This window comes from Myzus persicae, unplaced genomic scaffold (genome assembly GCF_001856785.1).
Source record: "Myzus persicae strain clone G006 unplaced genomic scaffold, MPER_G0061.0, whole genome shotgun sequence".
In the NCBI taxonomy this organism is placed as follows: Eukaryota; Metazoa; Arthropoda; class Insecta; order Hemiptera; family Aphididae; genus Myzus; species Myzus persicae.
The window spans coordinates 1,041,997-1,066,147 of record NW_019103602.1 but is presented as its reverse complement, the minus strand read 5'-3'; the positions used below and the strand labels follow the sequence as shown (position 1 = coordinate 1,066,147).

General features: G+C 30.4%; 1 protein-coding gene across 4 annotated transcripts in view; it reads right to left on the bottom strand.

Annotated features, from left to right (window-relative positions):
• The window catches only part of LOC111034825 (Down syndrome cell adhesion molecule-like protein Dscam2), a 310,967-nt gene that overhangs the window by 104,407 nt on the left and 182,409 nt on the right, over positions 1 to 24,151 (bottom strand). For all 4 annotated transcript variants that reach the window (XM_022316209.1, XM_022316211.1, XM_022316208.1 and 1 more), the window contains exon 7: positions 9,761 to 10,040. In XM_022316209.1, the coding sequence (XP_022171901.1) occupies positions 9,761 to 10,040 (280 nt within the window). The remainder of the gene's footprint in view (positions 1 to 9,760; positions 10,041 to 24,151) is intronic.

Here is a 24,151-nt window from a genome sequence, read left to right as displayed (position 1 = left end):
TATCTTATAGGTATAGGTTTGGTAAATTCCTTTTTTTTTTGTTAAACAAAAACAGTCACGTGACGAAGAACGATGAGACAGTGCTGAACAGGGTTACTTTTTATACTACCAATAATGAAAAGCTCAGTGGATTTACTCTATCCTATCAAACTCAGAGAATTCGAGGTTTTGCGTAATTGTATGCAACGTTAAGTTAAAATCAAGATGAAAGCCGCTGTAGGTATATTTAAAAAGAAAAAGAAAAAAAGAAGCCTACCGAGTCTAGTTTTGTTATCACCATTTTCGTGTGCTTACTCAGCATAAAAATGATATGTGTGTAAAGGAAAATCTTTGTTCACCCTAATTGTGTTTCCGTAAAGTTTTCTTCTTCATCACTATTTTTAAAAAAATACGTTAATAACAATTAAAGTTTTTATAAGACATTAATTAATATTTTTCGTGTTAAAAATGGAAAATTTGTACAGATTTTCCGATTACGGATTGAAAAAATTGTAAAAATTCAACTCATTACTCTATGAGTAGTATTTTTATTTTTAAATGTCATGTATATGAATACGCGATACGTCCACTATTATAATATTATAGACAAATTTATGAAATAAAATACCATTAAGTGGACTACTCATCATGTGAGTTGCTAAGTAGAGTTTACTCTGAATCACAACATTTTCTATTTAGTTTACAATACTGGACCTCCTGACTGAATAAAACCCATCCAAAACTCCAAGAAATCCCATCACTGGATGGATTCTTCGCTCAAGTCTTCAGTCACTTTTATTAATCTATTACAACAATTACGCTTATTGTAAAAATTATATATTAACAGAGTGTGTAATAAAACTAATTAAAAACAAAAAAAAAAAGTTTACAATACAAGTCGGACCGGTCAAGGTTCATTTCACCAGAAGCTCACTTTTTGAATTTTTGATCCACGTACGTAGTGTTATTGTTTCTAAAATATTATTTATTTGTTGACAACTTTGTAGTGCCGTCCTGTATTCCAATGAGGGAGCGACTCGTCGAACGTACCACCTGAGCGTTATGATTCTAAAGCTATGTAATATTAAAAAGTCCGAGTCTAAGAGATATTCAATACGAACAAGACAGATACCTATTGGCGTGGAACGAAAACAAATTTGTTTATATTTGCTTACATAATAATATACACTATTATAATATGCACCTTCGCTAGCGATGAAGTCGTTGTGAACATTGCCTATCAATTTATTCAACAACTTAAACTTGTTCCGGGCAATAGTCTCTGGATGTGTTTGCTTAATATTAAACGACTACATACTTTATAAGTAATGATCTTACATGTGGAAGTACGCCTTCAACATATTTTACATTGTATACATAATATTATAAATATATAGGATACGTATAATAACTATAATATATAATATGACCTGCCTATACCTATATAATAATATAAACATATTTTATTTTATGAATATTATATTATACTGTACTGATCGAAAATTCATTGCACAAAAATAGAGAGAATTTCATCGGAGTCAAGTGATATCATTTTTGTACTGGTATATGTATATATAATATATTAATAATTGATAAAGCCTGTCTGTAATGTATCGTAGTTACACGATATTATATCGTTGGACCGAGGGATAGATATATTTACCCACAACTCTCTTCTTGATTAAAACGTGAATTTATCTTTGAAATATTGTATTTCCTATAGGTTTTGGAAGAGAAAATGTATTATTATAATAAAAACTATTTCATTTTCTGAAACATTTCTCATATTTTCACTTATGTCATATATCCTATCAAAATTTTTTTACGTAAAGTAATTCATCAAAGGAAACGTTACATTTTCATTTCTCGTATACAATTGCATACAGATACTATTAGTAATATTAATCGTAAATGGATACTAAAGAAATATGAAAGGTCCAAATGTTCAACATTTTGAATTATTTAAGTGACTTTACCATGTATACACGATAAAACATAGGCATAATATAATTCATTCATTTGTGAACGATTTGCATATTAGAATTTCGAATGATTTACTTATCAACAAAATATATAATATTTAATAATTCATGTATATATTTTAAACACAGTTGTATCAAAGTCAAAAATTGTAACAAAATGTTTTGAATCAAAACAGGATTAAAAATGTTATAAAAGTTAATTCAACTGTGTGACAGGCTAACGTAATGTAAATTGACATTCGAATTCTAACTTACTTAGAATCTTTTTTTAGACACACTATAATTGTTGGTAAAATCCGAAGTGCTTGTATATTGTTTCAACGTACAGTTTTTTGGCTAAGTACCTAGGTATTGTGTTCGAAGATAATAATTTGTTATTACATTAACCGATGGAGCATCGAATATGGAATCCGAATCTATTACTTAGGAGTCTGGACAATAATCGACCCATTTCGTAGAGTTAGAGTTTTCTTTTTCCACTAAAGTTTTAGAACAAAATCGAAATTTTCCGGCATTAAGGTACAGTAGCGGGTCAGAAATTCGTTGCCCAGAGTTTGTGAATTAAACGTAATTACGGTCAGCTATATATTGAACGTCTATATTAAAAAGTATGTTAGTATATATAAGCCATGTCAGCTTGAAGTAAACTTTTTCTTTTTTCTATATACAATATATATATAGAAATAGCTTGTTGCATTATAAACTTTGAGAGGAAGAATTTTGTACTGAAATTGCCACCCAAGACGTTATTTTTAATACCTAAGTTATAATGTAATAAATACCTATGGTTTTTTTTATATTTATATTTTCACACAAAAATAGCCCGCAGAATATTTCACTTAATACATTTTTTATAATTTAAAATAGTTTATTTATCGTAAAGTTGATTAAAGTTATAATTTTAGAAAATACAAGTCACAAATTATACCAGTCTTTCTGGTATTCTGCATTTGGTTAACAAGTATCTTTAAAATGACACTTTATGAGTATACTATTATTAACCATGCATAATTAATAAAATATAAAATGAAATATTTATAAAAAAGTTTGCTCTTAATTCTACTTAAATAATATATAATATAGAATATACACATTCAATGCATACAACGAAAGTTATAAATGTTTGTTTTAATAAATAAAATAAAATCTTAAATTAAGACCAATGAATAAATATTATACTAGAATCAACATACATTTTTTACTTTTCTATACTACTGACACAGGAAAAATAAGAATTTTATAAGATAGGCATAATGTATATTGGTTAAATAAGATTTAATAATTTATAATCTCATTACACAAACAAAAATCTTCTTTATACTGATAAGTTATAAAATGTAATAATTATTTATACTTATTAAAACTGTTTTTGTACCTTCAACATTTTAGATTCTAAACGATGAGGAGCTATGTGTGTAATGATTTTAAAATGGTGTGTGTGTTTTTTTTTACATTTTTAGTTGTGTCTGTATACTCGAAAAGTAGTAGAAAAGTGGACCGATATATTTCGGAGTACCCATGTGACACTCAAAAACTCATCTAAAGAGTTTTAAAAACAGTTATAATTTTTGAGAAAATGAGTGTTCACCATTAAAATAATCACTTTGTATTACATATTTTTGTTTTATTTCTGTACATTTATACATACATACATATTTAACTCTGTATAATAAATCTTTCACAAAATAATAATATCAATGCATAATAACATATTTTTGTTTATATCATTATTTCGGAATGGGTCGACCAGTCGAGTGACATTTTCGAGTAACTATTGAAAGATAGCTCTAAAATATCCGATTTAACCCACAGATAGAAACATGTTTCAATATTTTATTTTAATCTCGTCGCCCCTGCGATTTCAACTGAGGCACGACTGGAGTAAACCGACAACCAAACTCTGTTCGGACATTAAAAGTCGTTTTCAGAAAATTTAAAAAGTACAACGCAATGAAAATAACCACGAATCGACGTAACTTTGAACACGATGTTAGTCATATTTTAAGTTATGTACCAATACCGACGAAGTGTCTGGTGCTCGGTCAAGTCGACCGACTAGTGTGGGTTTTAACCCTCGTGTGCGTTGCTCTGCAGCTGCAGCCACGGTGTGGCGTTACACCCCATCATACCACTCGTGTTATATAATATTAATGTCGACACATAATAATATTATTATATCGTTGAGCGAACAGTTGAAGTGGTAGTATATAATGCAAACGAACCTTCGGAAGTCGCCGACGGCAACAATAATAATATGACGATGACAGTCGTCGGCTGTGTGATTTACTCGACGGCGTTATCAGACGTCCAATTTTACACACGAAACTCATTGTCGGGAAAATCGAAACCTTTCGACGTGTCTCCAGCAGAGACGTTTCGCGAGCACGTGTGGGAGTACCTACTGTTGTTGCTATTATCGTCAGGTACGACGTACGCGAGCGCCAGAGGAGAAACCTCATCGCGGATGAGAAGCATTTCTGCGTGGGCACTCGAGAAACACCGTTTCGTAATATTGCTGTTATAATGTCGCCGTGACATTATTTGAGCACCACGTGCATTTTCACTCGTGATATATACATTTATTATTATTATCATCGTGTAAACTGGCCTCTGAGTGATTTTCTTTACCTACCGTAATGTTGTAGTCCTAAACGTTGACTCATCGCTGCCGACGAAGGTTTAATTGAACGGAATTACAATTTAACTTGCGTGTGGGTAGCTTTCCCAGACCAATATTCGAACTGACATCCGACATTCGAGTAAGATATTATCAGTTTGCGTGTTACACCACATCCATAAACCGTACCTGAATGCTCGCAAGGTGGATAGTCAAACTGTTATTGAACACCCGAAACCATCTAATTTTAAATATCGGAAAGCCGAGATAGAAATACGTTTAATTGACAATCAAATATTGTAGGAACTTCGATGCAGTTAATACCCTCGAGCATGTGTTGCTTTGTCTGCACAATTTCTGACAACAGAAATGTAATCAAAACTATCGCTTAATATCGTTAAATTTACTAATAAGATGGGAGTTTGAATTAATCAGTTATCTGATACAAAATTTCGAGTGAGCATGCTTGATCAATCACCCTGTATATACTGGTCCGGTGACTGTGTGTTGCTTTTTTTCGTAAAAATACACACGATGACAGTTGTATGGGGTGCATTCAATTTCTCTCAAGAACTGTGACCACTAAAAACTAATTCCTGCTCAACGATGATTATTGTACTTAAGTGTATTAACAACTATTATTGCCAAATAAATTGTAGATGGATTATGTTATGAAATGTGTTGGAAATTCATTAATTATTATTTTAAGTTAAAATTGATATTGAAATCGTGTATTGGAAAATATTAGAAACGTCGTAGTTTATTACGATAATTCATTGCAAACCATTTGATTTAGGTAACATACCAAATCACTATTCAATACTCTGCTTGATAGTTGTAACTATACTATTAATAGCCTGATTATTGACGTTATTTTTCCGGGTAATAAGGAATTTAATACTATCAACTTATTTAGGTATCTACTGAAGTCTAATACCATAATTTACCGTGAAATACTAAAATAAAATATTATAAAACATTTTCATTTCTATTTTAAAAAAACAATTTTATTTTTATTAGAAAAAAAAATGAAAAATAATTCATAGTGAATGTATATACAATTTGTAAAACAATATCCAATCAGTAACGTATGCAAAAAAATTCGACTTTTTCTAATGTGATTTATAATTTATGAAAACACTTTATTTTATGAGTACCTAATTAATATATTATGTTGTGTCTTAAGTATAATGTACATAATATAATGTATTAATACATTTGAGTACCAATAATACATTACTTATGAATTGTTATCATTATACTATTTATGTACAATTTTTTTTAGTGAGCAGCAAAAAAATGGCTTACAGTTTCTAAGATCTGTTAAATTAATAACGGATATATACAAATTATTATATAAAGGTTAACTATTTATCAAGTAAAATTCTAACACACTTCTTAAAACATTAGGAATCATTTAATATACAACTTTAAAGGTAATAATATCCTTGCATTACCTACAAAAATGATTGAATCTGAACTATATGTACGTAATCATACCTAAACTATAGACAATATTTGATAACGTTTAGTGTTAAAAATATCTTGTGTACCTACTTTGAATGTACTTAATACTAAATTATTTTTTAATACAAAATGTCTGATATGCGGTAATTATTATACGAATATGGGATAGAGCATTTGATTTTAGATTATTAAGCAGTAAGCTGCTTGATTAAAATTAATTTTGTTATATCATTAAAATAAATATTCTTGGGCATTTGAAAAAGAGAATTTCAGCCTCACAAAAAACATATCTTCCTGTGGATGGTTTTATGAAAATAAAACTTTATGTATATAATCTTATGATACATCCATTAATTTTATGTTTATACATTGTTCAGGAAATTGTTAGGAAAATATCGCTAAGTCTTTTGTGTAGGTATGGTTTTTTTTCTCGTAACATTCAATTTTAATTTAAATAAAGGAAACTATTTAGACGATGTGTATAAATTGAAAAAATATTGCATAGGCTTGTTACTGCTTATAAGTCACTTGAAAATAAAAAATGTATCTTTTATAGAGAGTTGATGGTTTTAAGTTTTTTTTTTTTTTGGTTTTCAGAAAGTATTTCGGACCAGAGATCATAAAGTTCGTTGTAAAAGTAAAACGTAAAAGTTTTACGTAAAAATAAATTGTTTTCCTTTCGAACACTTCTCCGTAAAAGTTTATTTGAATAATCGGAAGGTAGTTTTCGGGTGCATAACTTTTGAACCTCAACATTTTATGGTTTAAATCTCTTTTTAATGAATCGGTACGAAAAACCGTAAATTAATATTTTTTCCTTTTCACTTATATCATTAATATACATCCAATTGTTGCTTCATCATAACCACAACATTTTTAAACGTTCAGGCTACATTTTATACCACTAAGACGATTAACAAGACTATAGTATCAACTTCTGTTGTTCTTGGAATTCTTATTAATTATTTCGTTTGTTTGTACAAATTATTATTATCTAATGTTTTTTTTTCCTTTCTGAAACTTTGAAATAATATTTTGCTCTTTTTGCTGTAATGTTGAATAACACATTAATTGCCTCTTGGGTTTTTAGTATATTTTTAAAATCGTAATTGTTGTAATATTTCATATTGTTAAACGATAGTAAAAAACACATTGTACGTAGGTATAGTTTTTTTTTTTAAACTTCTATAGATATTTCAGTTGAATTACGACAGTTCAGAAGCACGCTTTTGTTTCTCATGTATTCCACACAAGAAATATTTAGCCACTTTAACCTTTATAATACATAATACAATTGTCATTAAGTAGTATGTGACTATTTCGAACACGTATCTCGTCGTGCAAAAATTTGATACACTTATAGGTAGGTGGATATTATGTATATTTGTTCCGTTCCGAACACTAAGTTAAGCCTTCTTCGATAAACTATTTATTAATACTGTTGGATAAATCGTTTATTTATATACGTTTTGAAAATATACGGTTTTAGGAATTTATACTATATTTTATAATACATTGGTATACAAGAGAAAAATGTTTTTTTTTTTTTTTTTAAGTCTGAAAATTATATTAATTAAGTATCAGTGGTTCGATGGCTTGAAAACATCTCAAGGCATGATTCATTTGAGAAAAAAGTATGAAACTGGGATAACCGTTAACCATAAATGGTCTTTTTTGTACAGACAATTAACAAAAAACTCTTATTTCCAAAAAAATCAAAGTTGTTGAGGTTTTTTTTGCAATAACGTCTTGACAGTGTTTAACTTTTTTCTTTGACTTTTGTTTTTACTATTATAAAAAGTAAAAACATTGTGCTAATTTAAATAACTTATAAATTCAGTATTTTTATTAGTATAAGTTGTGGGCTTTAATGAAGTTTTACCAAAAATAATTATTTATCATAGAAACTATTCTTCGTAAATTAGTATAAAATCAAAAAGGCTTTTTAAAAAACGAAAAAAAAAATCAAAAAACGATTAAAAACGATGTGTGGAGCTGTATAGAACATATTGAACCAGCTCTAATTCCATGTAGAATATAATTTTTGGATGACCATCTTGAAATGTCTTTGAAGGGACTACAAGTTCATATTGACTTGCTTAAGAATAAAAACTAGCAATTTAGTCACAAAAATCGATCACTGAAAACTAAGTCGCAATTTATTGATAAACGAAATTAAAATTAGTTTCAAAATGTATAAATGTGTTACACATATCATGATTCACGACATACACCTAAACCTCTGCATTCGTGGTGTGCCAAATTAAAGTGTTGATGGTGGCAGGGTGAGTTGGATTACATCCAAATTGAATACATAGGTAGTTTTGAATTTGAGAGTTTGAAACTGATCATGCAAATGGTTTATAAATAACTGATGTTAGCAAACATTAGTGGGTGGTAAGGTGAAATATTACCAGTCCACTCACTTTAATTTGTGCATAACTCAATGAGTTTAAGAGTTAACATTCAAGAGGTGACATTGTTTATAAAAAATGCATACAAAATATGGTCTGCTAATAATTGTATAACAAAAACCACTGATTATATGGAAGTCTATCAAAATATTTAAGTTTTTTATTTAAAATTCAGTAGTAGTTCTGATTTGATTAATATAATGTATAAAATATTTTAAGGCTTAGGTAAAAAAAAAAATGTCTGACTCTAATATAGTAATATGACCTAGAGATGTTAAGACATGCAGGACGAAAGTCGTCAGTTCACATTAAAGTTTTTTCGATTGTATAATATGAAAATGTCGCGAAATCGCACTCACTGCCGACAAAATATTATTACGACCTGTTGCATATTATGTATGTATGTCGCGTGTCGATCAGATATAATATGCGCAAGACGTATAAACAAATAATATGTTTGTAAAAAATAATAGTATTATTTACAAAGATAAATGTAAAAAAAAATATGTCAGCATTTAATTAGACGTCATAATCGTATATCTTTACTCTTTTATACATACACAAATGTTGTTTGACGATATTTCTTAATAAATAATATGGAAACACTGGGAATTTTTTTGTCATACAATGTGCTCAAATATATATGTTTTTTAACACTGACAATAGACATATTATATTTCATAAAATTCATCCACTCATCATTATAGTTGATACTTAGTATACGGCTGACAGACTTAGGTTTATGATTTCACAATTTCTAGTATTAGGCTTTATAATAAATGTCAGCATTAGCTTTTTAAATAACTTTCACATTGTTTATGTATTCTAGGTTAGAGTATTATACATTTAATGCTACAGAAAGGATGATAATCACAACGAAAAAAATCAGCAGATATGTTTGGAAATATAGGCTATTTGACGTTGCAATATATTATGAACGCGTTATCACGAAAGACCCAAAAGAAAAAACAAGTTTAATCAACCAGAGTAAAGTATACGAACATAAAATTAGTAATTTTGAAAATCATTTACAAAGCACCCACGTCTTTGTTTATGTAAAGTAAATTAGAGGATTGTATAGTTGTACTCACTGTTTTCACACGGTCACGTCTTAATCATGATAATATTTACAATTACTGCTCAGTGGCTTGTTACATGGGTGGAATATACGACACAAGTCGTGAATGGTCAGGCACAGAGGAAAATAAAAGGATATTAAATAATTAAGCTACGGCGGAGAGGCCAAAAGGCGTAAAAAACTACCGCAGACCGATGAAAAGATCTGAAGAAAAAAAACTCACGTTATCGTCGGCTGCAGATGTGATGCAAGTGAACGACACGGACCGGCCGGACTCGATATCCGCTAATGCCGGTACCACGTGCGCGCTCATGTCGGGCGTCACAATCACCTGATGCTGAAGACTCTTGGATCCCACCGTGTTCCTGGCAGTGCAAGTGTAATTTCCCGCGTCCGTCCGTTGGACAGACCGTAAGCGCAAGAAGTTCATCGGCGCCTTGCTGCGTCCACCACCGGCACTCGTGTCGGCCGTCACCACAACTGTAGACGTCCCCGACGACCACCTGCGACAAACGAAAGACAATACCGTTATTAAGGCCTATTGGCATTGTTCAGTCGTTATCATTATGCAGGTATCTACAACGTCATTAAACTGTAGTACCCATCATCAGTGAATTCAAATGATTTTTTGAAAACATTATTTTTTTGGCACTTATCGTCAAACATTGACGATATTCTTAAAATTCCATGTTGTTTCATAACACGCGTTGCAGTAGATAGTTTAATATAAATTCACTTTTGAAAAAAAACCATAAACCTATTCCACAAAGAAAGTAGAAAAAAAAGCCCAAGTTATAGTTCAATTCTTGTGGTGCAAACAACCACCAATACGTTTGATACGAATTAGTTTACTCCGACACGACCATTTTCGGGATACACACCATACACATTCCACAGACATTTCACCCGAATCTAACTACGATCTAAAGGTTCGGATCTCTACAAACATTCTGAGTTCCCAAACTCCGTTTAAAAATAAACACACATATGACATACATACAGACGTATCACGTGGATCCACCAATACATATAAAAATAATAGGGTATACTATTTATTTTCTACAACCACATATTACTATAAGATCCGACGAAATTATAGTCATTGGTTAGTTTTTTACTGCATTAACATCAACGCGCATCTTGCACGCTGGTCAATACAAACGTCGCTTTTTTCATTTCAACAAGTGTTTTACACCGTTACAAATTCAATTCACTGGGTTATTCGAACACCGGTTAAGAAGAACTATTTTGTACAACACACGAAATGCAATAAATTACTTTCTCATTTCACCATAAAACTTATTGTATACAACATTTTTAAAACCTTACAGTTTAAGTATTTGCTAGCATGATATAATTTAAATTTCATATTTGATACTTATCTTATAGTATCGCTTTATATTATATTGCTATTATCTAGATTATAATTAACTAGCTTAATTGGACATGTTCAAGTCAAATAACTATTATAATAGTGAACGCACAATAAGTTGATGTTTTCAACTTAAAATATGCGACTTTAGTTTAGAACTTACAATAATTATCAAAGAATAAATTATATCAACCATCATTCAGTATTATCCACTATTAAGTACGTTTTTGAATATCTGAATACTTTTCAATTTATCAATCGGTCCTTGCAAGTTACTTGGAAGTGATGAAAGTATACAACTGATACCCGAATAATATTCTCAATGTTAAAGGGTTTTGAATTTCAATTAGTCCATAATGGGTTACTCGGTAGTGTCAGCAAAACTCTCACAGTTAGAAGTGTATTAATAGTAGACTAGAGTCCGAATGGTATGATCATTTTGAATTTCAATCTGTCCTTAATTGGTTACCTGGTAGTATCAAAAGCACTGATATTCAAAGCAAATTGCTAAACGACGTAAGGAAGTATTGAATTTCATTAGGGAGGGGAGTGTTTTTAATTTTATATTTAAATACAACTTGTGTATGGCTTTACATAATCGTCATGTTAATAATATCAAATATGTGCCACAACAGTATTATGACAACATATTTTGAAGGTATCTAAATCATATTGGTAGATTTTATATTTTTGCATGAATACATCTGATTATGAGGGTTGATTCAACACTTAGTTGCATCTTATGAAAGGATCATAAGTATCATATTGTGGCTTCGTTAATTTGTAACAGTCGTAGAACACTCAAATCGAACCGATTTTAAATTCCATTTTCATATTTTATCTGGAAATGTATACCTTTACGTTCGTTTATGGCAGATCATTGACCCTCTTCTCTACTAACCACGTTTTACTTATTTTTCTCCATATCCTAAAAAGTTTAAGGTACAACAAATGTTCCTCCTTTATTTTATTCTACTACAGGATGTATACTGTATTATAGTGTACCCACCTACATGTGTATATTACATAACGATGACGATAACTTTACTGATAGTAAAGTTGTATTATTGTATACAAATCGTTTTTATCATTAAGCGTCATAAACCGAAACAAATTATGGTCATTATTTCCATTTTCAATCTTCGGTTGGTATTGTGTCGATGAACAAGTGTGTTTGGTGTTACTTTTCATGTCTTACTTCGTTTTATTTCATTTACTTGGGGAAGTTCGACTAAATGGTGCACGATGAGCGTTCATCGCCTGAGGACAAATCGTATCAAAAAGATTGTTATTGGTGATAATATCTTTAGTCGTTTAAGTATAAAATATTTAAATTAAATGGAGAGACATTTACAAAAAAAAAAATTAAATTAAAATGTTTTGCATTCAAAAAAGAATGTATAACTGGGTGGGTGATACTTATTTCTCGTTGCCCATTTAGGTGTATATATACATTTATCTCTCCAAAACTGTATCTTCCCATATATTTTCTATATATATTCGTTGCAACCAAACGAGATATCACCACTACATGGCCAGTGAAAGAATTTCCATACTATTTAAACTGTATAATTTTAGTCAAGTTAATTTAAAACACTAGATATTTATATTATTGAAAAAAAGTATATTAAACATTTTAATAAAATAATTTGTATATAATTACTTAAAAACAAAATAGATAACTAATAACAACAACTCTGTGTTGGTACCGAGATTATGAGTTTGTGGAATATAACATAATATGGAAACTAAAACATTTAAGAAAATAAATTATAGTTTATTTATTAATTAATATAACATGATAATTTCTCAATTCAATTGTCTTAATAAATACAAATAAAATATGTCTGTGGCATGGTGAGGCACGGTTGTACGCTCAATATGGCGACAACGCTCTGAACGTACGTACAGGCCGTCGTTGCTAGCACTCGGATGGGTGACAATCCGGGTTTTTAGCAACACATCCTCGCCACACATACAAACATACAAACGTGTTTCAACCAACCCCCCCCCTCCCACACACACACACACACACACACACACACACACACACACACACACACACTGTAATAGGCTTATAAATGACCTTTGTAGTTGAAGCCTTCAATCCAAAAACAAAATTAATTGTTACGAATTACGTCTTCATTAAAATATAGGTACATGTAATATTATATGTTAAATCCACTAAACTCAAAAAAAAAGTTGAGGACAAACAAAAAACTAAAATACTTATTATAAATTATTTCATTTTTAATCGAACAAATAATAACACTTAATGTTTTCCTTGTTTGTATATTATATATTTCATAAATTAATTGCATCCGGGGACAAAATCAAAAAAATCAGGTAATTTCAAGCACTTAAAGTTAGAAAAATGTTCCATCTCTGTTATAAATATTGTACATATGTATTATTCAATATTTTATAGTATTTGTTTTTTTTTTTCGTTTTTTTGATTGAAAAGGGAAATGTACACTTTTGGTGGAAACGTGTTACATCTGCTTTAAAATACACGCTTATTGACTATAAAAATACCTACATCATACTACAATATTACGACTACTAACAAATAACTCTGAATTTCAAGTTGTACATCACAATACCCCTAATTATGAATACAATTTTTAAAACTACCTAAGTAATCAGCATATTATTTAAATGCAATTTTTTTTTTTTTTGATCTGCACAATTGTACTTTTTTTTTTTCAATTACATTTCTTCCAGACTATAAACACTTTTAAAGCTCCCTACCTAAAAGTTATATTTAAAAGAATTTACTAGAATTTATTCAAAACGTAAAATATGAAATAATTGTAAATTAGTTGGACGGTTTTGCCAATGATTTTATACATTTATTGTACGTTTCCAAATAAATGAACCACGTGCGCCAAAGATAAAAATACAAACGGACACGTTCGTCAAAAACCACAAAACCGAATGACTGCCACTAAATTATTTCGTGATAACCTCGTATGTAATTTAATCGGAAAGTGTGCATAATAAACTGACGAAAACAAAATAATAGCTTGGGTAAAAGTACATAATATATTTAACTTTCCGGTTAATCGTATTTCTATACTACGTATATTATAGCAATCGAGTCCACAATAAACAGTTTATTTTAATATCGTATTTGCGTCAACTGTGGTGACAAAACTTTTTTGCGTCGAGTTCTATTTTAAATAAATAAATAATATACACAATAATTATTATAATTGCCTTTAAATGTTTGATATTTTAGTTTTACTCGTTGTCTATATCTATTAAAACGTTAATAAACATGACGATAACCAATAGCTCATCTTGTTTGTAAACTACGTAGAACCCAATACGATTTGTTTTTAAATAGTTTTCAGCTCAGCTATAGGTACAACACAAAGGAATATCTATCATTTCACTATTCATGTTACGAGTTAGCTGTGATAAGGGGAGAGAACAAACAAGTGGGTAGGTAGCTTTTAATAATACATTTTCATATCAATAGTCATATATTGTTTGTAGTTTATTAAAATTATAATTCATATTACTATTATTATTATGTCAATATTGCATTCAAATTCATATTATTCGGACTAAAAATTGCCTTTCTATGTGTCACTTGTTAATAAATCATTATCATAATAATAAAATCACCGTTTTGTCCTTTGGGATATACTAGCTGGCACCAGTTAGCTTCATAGTTGGCACCATAACATGTCCACGTAAGCCGTAAACTCATCAATCAATATTATCGTTATTATTTTTATTATTTAGGTACCTATAGCCTCATATATTATATTTCATTCATTTTCTGCGTTATTTTCTTAAACCTCAAACCGGGGGTTTATTAATATTTTATATTAGGCAAGGAGAAATGACCCCTTCGCAACTAAATTTATTTGATTGAATAAAAAATGTAAAAATAATATATGTATTATTTATTTACTGGTGTGAATGAGTGCTGAAAAATATTTATTAAATATCAATTATGTTAAAGTAGGTTTGTGTGCGATCAAAATACTTAAGTCAAGATTAGTTCGCACATGCAACGTACGGAAATTTCTAAGCACTTCTGTGAAATTCTATTTTTATTTTTTTTTATTTTCTATTATATTGAAATTTCTGCACGCTCAAAATTCTTCAAAATCCCGTCTATATTAATGAGAGATGATCATTATAATTTATGACATAGATCAACGATATTTTAGAGCAATTATTTATAAATATTTCTAGTGGCCGTCGGGTTTCATTTTTTTGTTTTTGTGCATGGCATTGTTTCTATAGTACAGTCGTCCATGGGATGCAATGCATATACATCGATCGCCACCACGCGTTGACATAATAATTTAACTTTTTGTTTTATTATATCAGTCGTTTCTTCATCTTTTGCAACTAAATATACCTATGGATTTGTTTTCAAGAAATGACATTGTACATGTTCCCCATTCAGACCAGAATTTGTATCTATATATATCTAAGTAACTACAACATTGATAACATAATCAATCACACACAATTTGTTTATGTTTTCAATAATAAAGCGAATATTGTGTGACCTCAAAATTTGTCATTCTCTATCACACAAAATATTTGGTTCGCAGATTTAATCCAATGTATCTGTAGATGACCACGAACATCACAAATTCATACAACATGGACATTTCATTACGAAACATAATAATATTATGGTATAATATATTATACTCCAGGAATTAGCCCGTAACGTTGTTGTCTATAGGGATAGAGAAAGAGAAAGGGAGGGGTTTGTGGAAACGAGAAAGAGAGAGAGAGAGAAATTGAGTGAGCGAGAGTGAAACCTGCACGGTGTACAAATACGGTGTATTAATACGTTATCATTATTATCACTTGGATGGAAGACACCACTGGAATATACACCACTCCATTATGACACGCGGATAGATATAGAATAGTGTGTACCATGGTCCATGACTCTCATATAACGATATAATATTAAACTATTTACACTTATTTGTCGTTGTATATACGTGTGACGAATACAGAATAAGCGATTGTCTACGATATTACTTAATATATTAGACCCATAAACTGCGTAGCAAATACAATATACATCTTCAACACTTACATAGTGTCGACGTATCGTATTCGTAACGAACACGCGCGTGACGCAATTTAGTCGCAATTGCCTCCGATGATGATAATGAAGAGAAAGAGAAAAATCTTGAGTGTTATCGTTTGACGATTTTTCAAAGCTCCCTAACACCAGACCGCCAATCCAACGGGTAATTTCTCACTTATCGTAAATGAGTAAATAATTGACGAGACTTATTATAGGAATGTTGTTCTGCCACGAAATCATCACGAGTACATTACTTAAAGTAAACGCGCTTTATATAATATTTTGTACACGTTATGTATACTTATATAATATCTATCGAGTGCATTAATATAATATTTTTCTTGTACTTGTAACAATCTATTGATAATATTGAGAAAACGTTTTCCACTAAGAAAACTTGAAATAATTATATTATATAATACTATGCTGTGTAGATATAATATATCGAAATCACGACAAGAAAAATACTGAAACATCGTAATGGGCATATAATTCCATAAAAAAGTTGCTGTAATAAAAATAAAAAAAAAACAAAATCAATGTTTTAAGGCATGGAGGACATTTTTATATTAATATTATACGTAATAATATACATGTCTTCTTTTATTTTAACATTCTAAACAAAACATAATGCGATAATTAATACCTACGATGATTTTTTTATGATCTTGAAAAATGAACAAACACAAACAAATCAAATAGCGTATCCATGAAGAACTGCTACTTGCAACTTTCATGACGTTTTTAAGTATCGAAATTGACCGATTGCAAGTCATGCGTATCACTATAGTGACTATAAATTGACTCACTCCTTTCCAGTTATATCGAGGGAATTTAGCAAGTAGCAATGTACCTCTCACACCAGGTCACACCTAACCTAACCTAACTCACACGTAAAATGGGTGGCAGCGTTCGAATGTCGTAGATATAGTATCGGCTCCCCCGGACATGAAAAAAATATAAGAAAATATCAAATTGGCACCCGCCTTATTTCGATGGGGAACGCGGTATAAACGATGGTGTCGTCGTACTTTTAATCGTTTTTCGGTCGAAAGTTACGGCACCGACTTAGATAATATACGTATTCGATAAAAATCGTGCGGTCAAAAAAAAAACCATAAAATAAAAGTCTATCTCTATACTATCGTTGTAGCCGTATAATAATATATAGCTACACAACAACAACAATATTATAATGACGACAGTACAGACACAATATCTATTTTACGAGATTCGCCTATACGTTGGTTTTTGATTTTGTTTTTTTTTTAGTGACGCGACGCCACAATGCCGTTCAAACTATAAACGTTTAACGAACGAGCGAAATATTCTCCGCGGACGTCGTCCTCGACACGCCGCGAGCACGTTTGCAGGGTCGTAATGCGATTGTGCATCGTATAGTAAATGCGTCCTTACACGGAGGTCGCCGAAAGCGCGCGTGTTTCGCGTTCAGCGCACGCGAAGATCAATTGGATTTTCTCACACGCCGACTATATACGGTGTTCAATGCGACCAAATTGGTTATGCACCCCTCTCCGGCCTCTCCTAGACGCCATTCCGGTCGTCTGCGCCGAGTTCAAATGCGTTCAATTCGATTTGACGGCTATCGGATTGTCACCGGCGGCGGCGGCGGCCTCGCCAGCAGCTTACCCTCGATCTCCTCCTTTTATGCCCCCCCCCCCCCACACACACACACCGCCGCCGACACCGACCCCCTCGAGCCGAATCCTTTCGAAATACGTACGCCACAGAACTGTTTTCGTGTCTCATCCCGTGATATTCGCCCGGGTATATAGCCGTCACTCTTTTACCGTATTCGCTACACCAGCGTGTCACTGCAGGTTTATATTATTATCGAAACAACGACATATTTTAAGCGTATAGTGATAATATTATATTATTTCTGATACGAGCATCGATAATTCGCCGCCGTGTGTTGCAGGTAGTTATCACGTTATGACGCAGGTACCTGTGCTACCGTGCTAGTCCACGCCGAGGTTTGTACGATGTAAACCTTTAAAACAATAATATGATATTATAAGGTCTCAGAACATTTCAGCGTGCGCGCGTAGGCCGGTAGAGAGAAAATCCGACCGGGGCCACTGTACGATCGTAAATCCATTATAATGACGGGAAATGAGTTGTATTCGATCGATATGTTATTGCAGTCGACGATGGCCACCGTGTCATTCGCCACATTCTTCGGAAATCATTTGTTTCCTAGTACAAATCGAACACATCTCTATTGTATTATCACTATTATTGCAACGAAAATATGCGGTAGTCGCAGTTTAATCCATTGTTTTTTTTTATAATTTTACATTTTTTAATAATTGTTCGTACTTATTCAACAGGTATAATAATATGAAGTTAGGTTATTCAATAGATAAAAAAAATATAATATGTGCATTGACACTGTGCCTCGATTATCACATAACTATATGGTTGAGTATAAATATGAATCAAAACCATTACGCGTTTGTTATCCGACCAAATGTGAATTGCAATACTTAATAATATTATCCTTAAATTTTCTTTTCTTAAACAATTTCAACAGTTTTATTCATAGACATCAACATTACTTCTGTTCATCCTCACTCATATGGAAACTTGAATAGTTCTTTCCATCGATTTGTGCGTTTGGTTACTGTGAACGAATTTGTATCTTATATAACTACCACTGTTACAAATAAACCAGTTTTTACAATATGAATTTTGTATAACATTTTAAATATTTTTGGTTCCAAACATCATGATATTGTTTTTTTCGAGACTTCAGAATTTTACTCACTCTTGTCGAAGTCTTATCATCTTTTGTTATACTCGTTGTCGTTAGTTTTTCTACTTGTGTAATATTGATCATGATCATTGATTATCATGATAATATTTTATTGTCATTACTTATCACGTTGTGTGCAATACTTCCTCCAATATATTTAATTTACTTTATAAAGCACCAGAAAAGTATAAAATATTGTTTTATCAGCATGCGCATTCCACGTTGGTGTTTGACCGATCACATGGAATCGAATAAGACGTTTCATTCTCCATTGACGCAAAATATAACGAAATTCAATAAAAACTTGATTTGGATAGGATCACGTTCAATAATATATTTAATATTATTCCACCTCGTATATTCACTCGAACAATCGTATTTTTTTAAGGACACAACTTCCACGTTTGTCCTCGGGTGTGTATTTGTCGTAAGCGCCGTGCTCCTTAAAATCAATAAAACTCGTTCCTAAAATATATAAACGGAGTTTATATATTTTGATTAACAGCTGTCGATAACCGTCAAAATTATGTGAAGTGTATTTTTTTTTTTTTTATGGAATATGACGTCACACCGAGGGAATAATTCTCTCGAATTTCTCGAACATTATGTACATTTTTTATGTAATGACTACCAATCCATGAAATTTGACGTACATCAGTATTGCACACCAACTCTTTCATCACGAAGTTTTCCGGAATCCACAAATGGCTAATAGATAGTGTTTTCCGTATTCATATTTTTATTGAGATTAAGTACAGTGAAGCATGCCAAGTAATATTTTTGATCATTTGAGATCGATAGGTATTCAATTCATACGTATAACATAATATAGGTGTAAATATTTTATAATATATTACATACCATGTCGATCAGACTTAAATGTAAACGTTTTGCATGATTTTATTGCGAGTGTGGCTAATGACTATTAAATTAGAAATAGTCCCGCTGTGAGTGTGGGGTATGACATGTAGACGTAATGTTATTACATTAATGCCAAAAATCATAGTTGATATGTTTTTGACGATAAATATTAAAAAAATAATATGAGTATGTAACTATGGTTGATAAAATAATATAACCAATTGATAGTAGTCACGCGCTAATTATGATAAGACTATCACACAGAGATTTTTTTTTGCAATTACATAAACAAGTAGAGAACATTAGTTACTGGTTATAACAAAACTTTTTTTTCAAAGTCACAGGTGTTTCTCGAAAATCTATCTCATACCCAGGCACATTAGCGGTGCACACTGTTATGATCATACTTGTTATTACGGCTTTTGAGTTTTCAAACTACAAAGTATACACTCTTGATTCTCGGAATTACAATTTTGATTTGTGTGTACCCTATACCCACTGACACTTTTATAATGATGAACAATTTCAGCACTGCAATTGTATGTTAATAATAATTGAGATTTGTGATGAAACTGATATAATAACTGGAATAAAAAAAGAATACCATTTATTGACTACTCCTAAATATTGTTTCATACAATATAAGTAGTAAAATGCAGGGTGCGTGTAAACGAAAGTTTCTAGTCTTGTTTTGGTGGATAGGAGATACCTATCATTATTAGGTACCTGTACCTTTTGCGTGTACTCAGTATAGTGAATTGAGCTCATTACAAACATCACTGGCAGTACCGTCTTTTCGATGTTAATAATAACGTTAATTAAGACTACACGCCACAGCCAGCAATCATATGGCATGTCCAATTAGGTTTTCGACTAAAATCCATTTTGATTTCGGATATGCGCTGAAGGTAAGCTTCAGGGCAATGCATTTTCTTTGATATTGTTTATTTTTATTGAATGTGCTAGTTTCACTTAAACATTTATACAATAAACATGATAGTATGTATATACAGGTTTATCTGTTTTGTCACTACACAATTACATAATGTCTGAAAAAAATTAATTCACAACTCCCCTTGCCAGTAATTTAGAAAAAAAGTTAAATATAATGATTTATTTTCATTGCCCAATTATTAGTATCGTTTATTGACAGTGACACCACAATTTTCGGCAAGCTATACTAAACAGTTATAAATATTGAATATTACAGTCAGCCTTAAACTTATAAGTGATTATTGATTAGGCAGGTATATCATTTTTTTTTCTAGTACATAATATGATAAAAACTAGTTAAATAAAAAAAAAAAGGATGTCCGGTACAGGTCATTTCACAAGAATCTTTAATGCAAAAACATATTTAATTTTTTTAATTGTAATTAATTAATTAGCTTCTATATATAAAGTCAGTATACAATATAATTCTGAATTCTAACCTAGTTTGGTAAATTTGTAAATAGGTCCACAAATTATTTACATTATTCTACATAATTTACTAATCTCATCTTTAATGCTTTTGACGTCAGTCTCCAACTAAACTAAAACGTATTGGAGTGTGTATTTACCTTTTATAGACAAAATGATCAAACGATAACATATTATGACTATATATTTTTGTATTCTTGAAAATGTTAATATAAGTAATGCGATTTGCAAATAATAAAAATACTTTATGATTGAAAATGTTATTTTAAATACCTACGGTTTGTCAATTTATTATATAAAATATATAGTTATTTTATGTGGAATTTGCACTTCATTATTGTATTCTAAGTTCCGATTAATTTCAAATTTTGTTTGATATGCATAAATGCATTTATGACAAAAGTTTATCATTTAAAATAATATGATAACGATATGTCAAAATATCAACAAAAAAATTCAGAATTTATAATAAAAAAAAGAAAATAACTATAAAAAATATAACATTTAAATTGGGAACTTGGAAAAATAATTACATACGGTGTATATATAAACTCAAATAGTTTTACTTGTTCATTTTCGAGACGAAATTACACTGCTTATATTTGCGTGATGTTTATTTCGAGTGAGATTTGCATGACATAAAGTTTGAGTGTAAAAATGTTTTCATTGTTTCACAACCGTCGAACAAAATATGTCAAACGATTAGGCACATTAAAACTCACTTAGAGACGACTTCCGGTACCGATGTATGCTAATCGCGAAGTTGACGTAACTCGATGCAAGACGATGAGACGATGAATGCATTGTAACAACACAATCGATTTATATTATATATTCATCGGATTAATGTTAACATAAATACTAGGTATACATAAATGTAATACAAAATATTTACCTCTAGTACTTTACATTTGGAAAATCATGTGTGAACTGCAACTTAAAATGGCATATTATGCCCTCTGTAAATCCTCACAAATAAATCAACAATTTATCAAACCTCTCCCCTTATCAAGTAGACATTTTTATAATCCCAAATAACTATTGGTTTTACTCGTCATATTTTTCCGAAGATTTTAAAGTGTGAAAAGATAGAAAAAATATGCATTAGAAAAAACGACTGGATTTTAGTAAGAAGTAAGTTAACTAATGTGACTTATTGTTTTTCCTATAATTGAACGTCAGTTTTTTTAACCGTTTTAATGGATGAACATTGTTAACCGTCCATGGAAAAGTGGTTATTAATCCTGAAGAAGTAATTGATGTCATGGTTCAAAAATGAATAAAAATGTGAAGGGAAGAACTCTCATTCCTCCTCATAATAATATTTAACAAGTACAAAATAAATTCTTAAAAAACACTTTATTAAAACATAAATCATAAATTCATAAGACGTAATGTAATAAAAAAAAGATAACGACGAGTCGGCGAGGGAACCACGATGAGTAGTAGACGATGTAGAGCTATACACTATAGTGATACTTTAGTAATTTTTTTTTAATAAAAATAATATTTGTTTTAATTTACATTTTTTTGCCGTATGTTAATAAGTGGTCAGGACTTAGGGTCCCAAAGTCTGCTAACTTATAGCTAACTTAACAATTCATTTTTGTATCCACCTATATTGTAAAATTCCGAGAACGCAATTGCACGTCCACAAAAGTGCCACTATTACCACTACACCTGTAATAAAAAAATACAATTCTTTTTTGGTACTTCAATGCATTAATGCTAACTGTTTATATTATATTGCGATTTGGTAGATCATTTTAATTTAAAAAATATTTACCGTAACCTTTCCTAATACATTTCTGTATACAAAGTACCTTAAATAAAAAACAGTTCCTCTCAATATACAAGTAGGTATTTTTTAGAAGGTACAGTAAAGTAAGAGACGAATATTAAACAAATTATTTTTACTAAATTTTCTGCACCATTAAGTACCTTTACGTACCATTATAAAATTTCCCAGATGTTGATAAGAAATTATATATTCCAAAACACCACTAAAAATTGTAAATTAAAAAAAAAGATAAATTAAAAAATACACTCGTTATAGAGGGAGTAAAAATAGATACAAAATGTTAATATTTGATACTATAATTTGTTCGTGCTCACATTGCAATTGTTCTCAAAAATAAAACCACTTACATGAGTACAACTTTCATTCATAATAATTATGGATTGTTTTATTTTAAAATTTTTTTTTTTATCATTTCATATACTTAATATATAGTAAACAAACTTGTTCGTTACAGTCGTTGCAATGTAATAAAACCATTATGACCAAAAATGCTAGAATTCAATTGAAAACCATGCACGTTTTTCGATTCTGGATATTCTTGTGAAAGTTAGTTGTTACAAACGGCATGCAATTGTGTATATGGTTATTATTTCCAATTGAATTTTTCTCAAAATCGAAGTAAATTATGAAATCAGTTTCATAACGCATAATATAGTGTAATAGAATTATGTAAGGGAAAATCGAATTTTGGCATGAACCAATTTAAGAAAAACATTTCTGAAAAAAAAAAATATTTATTAACAGACCATTTCTTACATTTTATATTTCCGAAATCAGCCACAAAATCTCCACTGTTATGTTGCATTTTGAGATAATGCATATTTACTATTTAGGTTTTAATCTAACCTTAAAGTCAATCATGACATTAGCTGAATAATATGAACACCTACCGGTTTTAATTTTTAAATTATGTACTAAAATATAATATAATTATGATATCTATGTAGGTAACGTAATATTGTTAAAAGCGTAATATATTAATTTATGCAGCTATAAGCCAGACACTGTAACGTATACACTATACAGCATTAGAATATTATAGAAAATTCATTAAATAAATAATTTATGTACAGTTGTCAAGGTATCAAAATATCCCTATATCACTTAAAATTTACAGTTTTTAGTCCATAGAAAAAAATCTCAACTACGGAAATAAACTGTGCATAAAGCTTATAATTCATCAAAAAATGGAACAATACATCTTCTGGAATTACAATAATAACTGTGGTATTTTAACTAGACAAGTACATATACCAGTGGTTTTCAAACTTTTATTATACACTTCACATCGTGCATCATAAA